This window comes from Monoraphidium neglectum (assembly GCF_000611645.1).
Source record: "Monoraphidium neglectum strain SAG 48.87 unplaced genomic scaffold scaffold05880, whole genome shotgun sequence".
In the NCBI taxonomy this organism is placed as follows: domain Eukaryota; kingdom Viridiplantae; phylum Chlorophyta; class Chlorophyceae; order Sphaeropleales; family Selenastraceae; genus Monoraphidium; species Monoraphidium neglectum.
This window is the reverse complement of record NW_014007752.1, coordinates 42-2715: the sequence shown is the minus strand read 5'-3', so window position 1 is coordinate 2715 and position 2674 is coordinate 42. Positions and strand designations below refer to the sequence as shown.

The 2674-nt window shown below is 65.5% G+C and overlaps 1 protein-coding gene across 1 annotated transcript; it reads left to right on the top strand.

Moving 5' to 3' along the window:
* Positions 1-379: 379 nt before the first annotated feature.
* MNEG_16003 (DNA replication licensing factor MCM6) lies at positions 380-2425 on the top strand (the record flags this gene model as incomplete). The annotated part of the gene is made up of 6 exons (XM_014035526.1): positions 380-454; positions 733-822; positions 1185-1268; positions 1704-1793; positions 1970-2056; positions 2387-2425. 6 exons carry the CDS (start codon positions 380-382, stop codon positions 2423-2425), a joined length of 465 nt encoding a protein of 154 aa, XP_013890980.1.
* Between the last annotated feature and the right edge of the window lie 249 nt (positions 2426-2674).

The window sequence follows — 2674 nt, the reverse complement described above, 5'->3', positions numbered from 1 at the left end:
GGGTTAGGGGGGTGGCATAGCAGGCGCAGTGTTGGGCTGAGTCTCGCTTGTCTGTATCACGCTCAGCGCCTCGGCTGCAGCTGCCCGTCCTGCTCTCCGGTCCAGCCTCAACTGGCTGCGTGCGCTGGGCCCCATGATTGAGCCCCATCCCCAATCGAGCAACTCGCCCCCTGTCCTTACTGCTGCCCGCCGCGCGAACACACACACACACACACACACACACACACACACACACACACACACACAACAAACGCTTCAACCCCCAGCTCCAACGCTATGGGCACACCTTGACAAGTTGGGCCCCACACGCCCACGCAACCACCCCCACCCAACCCCAACCCACCCAACTCCCCCCAACAGGTTTGACCTGCTCCATGTTATGGTGGACGAGACCACAGAGCTCATGGACGAGCGCATCGCGCAGCACATCGTGGCCCTGCACAGGAACCCAGGGGTGCGCGCCGTAGCCCCCCGCGGGGGCCTGCCCTGCGCAGGGGCCTCTGGCCCTCTTGCTCGGGCTTTTAACGCGGGGCTGGAAGAGGGCTGTGTGCAGGAACCCGGCGCTGCGGGGCTGCGTCACCCCGTCTTGCCTGTCCCGACCCTGCCGCGGCTGCCGCGCCTCGACCCACCGCTCGACACACCCTAACGTCTGGCTCTTGCCACCCACCTCACACACACACACACACACACACACACACACACACACACACACACACACACACAACTCCGCAGTCTGTGACGCATGCTGTGCCGTTCAGCACCGAGTCCATGCAGCGCTACATCAAGTACGCGCGCGCCATCAAGCCCATCATCACGGAGCAGGTGGGGTGCCGGCCAGGGTTGAGGGAGGCGTCACGGCGCAGCAGTAGCAGCAGCAGCAGCAGTTGGGGGACTGCAGGTTCCAGGGTTGATCAGGGCATCAGCTCTGAGCAGCTGGGGAGGCTACTGCGAGAAAGGGCGTGCGTAATCCAAAGGGGTGTCGGGGTGCGTTGCAGCGCATGCTGTTCCGCCTGGCGGCTTCTGGCGGCATCGCTCTTGCCAGCGAGTCGCTGTGCTTGGGCCTGCTGAACTCCAAGCGCTTGAGCCTTTGCCAGACCCCTGCTTTCTTGCACTACAAACACAAATTTGCCAACCAATAGTGACACACGCCACACACACAATCACACACACGACTGGCCCCCCAGGCCCAGGCCGCCCTGGTGCGGTCATACAAGCGGCTGCGGTCGGAGGACGCCGTGCCGGGCAGCCAGAGCGCCTACCGCATCACGGTGGGTGGCCCCTTGCTCGGCTTGGCTCGCGGGCGCGGCGCCGTGGGGGCCGGCTCTTTCCCGATACCTGGATTTGGGGGCATGGGATTAGAGGGCTTCGGGAGGAGCATTTGGAGGGATCCCTCTGAGGGCCATCTCGGCTGCGCCCCGGCTGGGCTTTGGGTTTTGAAAAGGGTATCCATAAAGCGCACATGCCCGCCTGGCTGCCCGGCGGCCGGTTGGCTGGCCCCGGAAAGGGTCCCAAGCCCGCGCGACAGGTGCCTAACCCATGCCCAGGTGCCCGACGCCTCCCTCCGCCCACCACCCTCCTCACTGTCCCCGCGCCCTTGCGGCCGCCAAAGCTGCGAGCACCTCAATCGAGCCCGCGAGGCCCCCCTCAACCTCCCTGCCGCCGCCGATCGTATCGCGCCCTCCCGACCCTCCTCCCTCCCCCAGGTGCGCCAGCTGGAGGCGCTGGTGCGGTTGAGCGAGGCCATGGCGCGCGTCTACTGCTGCGAGTCGGTCGAGGTCGCGCACGTCGCAGAGGTGGGCTGCTTCAGGGGCCGGTTGGGGGAGTAGGGGTCAGGGGATCGCACGGGTTGTGGGCGCATACATGGCCTTTCGCCGTCCGCCTTGCTTGGCTACCCGCACTGCTGCTTTGCTGCTAGACACGATCAAAACGCATCTATACACAACACGAACCCACCCTTCCCCCGCCCCAGGCCACCAAGCTGCTGCAGGCGTCCATCCTCAAGATTGAGCAGGGCGACCTAGAGCTCGACGGCCTGGCAGGGGCACCCATAGACGAGGTGCGCACACGCATACGCAGGCGCGCATGCAGGCGTAAGCGCACGCGCAAGCACAAGCGCAAGCACGTGTCACCCAAGACAAACCTTGAATCTGACCCATCATATCGGCATTTGTCTGCTCGCGGCGTTTTATTGAGGAAGGGGGGCCGGGAGGGGCTAGGGAAAGGGGTGAGGCGCGTGGCTCGGGTGGCGCCGGGTCAGAAGCACGCACCTCGATCCGAGTGCTTCGCATAACGGCGGCGCAGCTGACCCCAACGACCACCAAGCAATGCCGCCCAACACCAACCGACGCCAATCAACGCCATCTGGCACCAACCGACACGAACCAAGACCGACCGACGCCAACCGTCACCGACCGTAACCCGCTAGGTCACTGGGGAGGAGCTGCCGGATACCCACGTGGAGGAACTGCTGCAGGGGGCCAACCTGCCGCGCGGCAAGACGGCGGACGTGACGCAGCCGGTGAGCCCCACCGGAGGGCGTGCGACAGGGGTCAACGGGATCCAATGGGGCGCGGCGGCGGCGTCGTTGAGGGGGATTATGTGTGTCGTCTTGCGTTCTGCTGCTGCTTTGGGATTCGCACTGCTACCCCCCACTGGGGCCCCGTCTGCGCGCCCG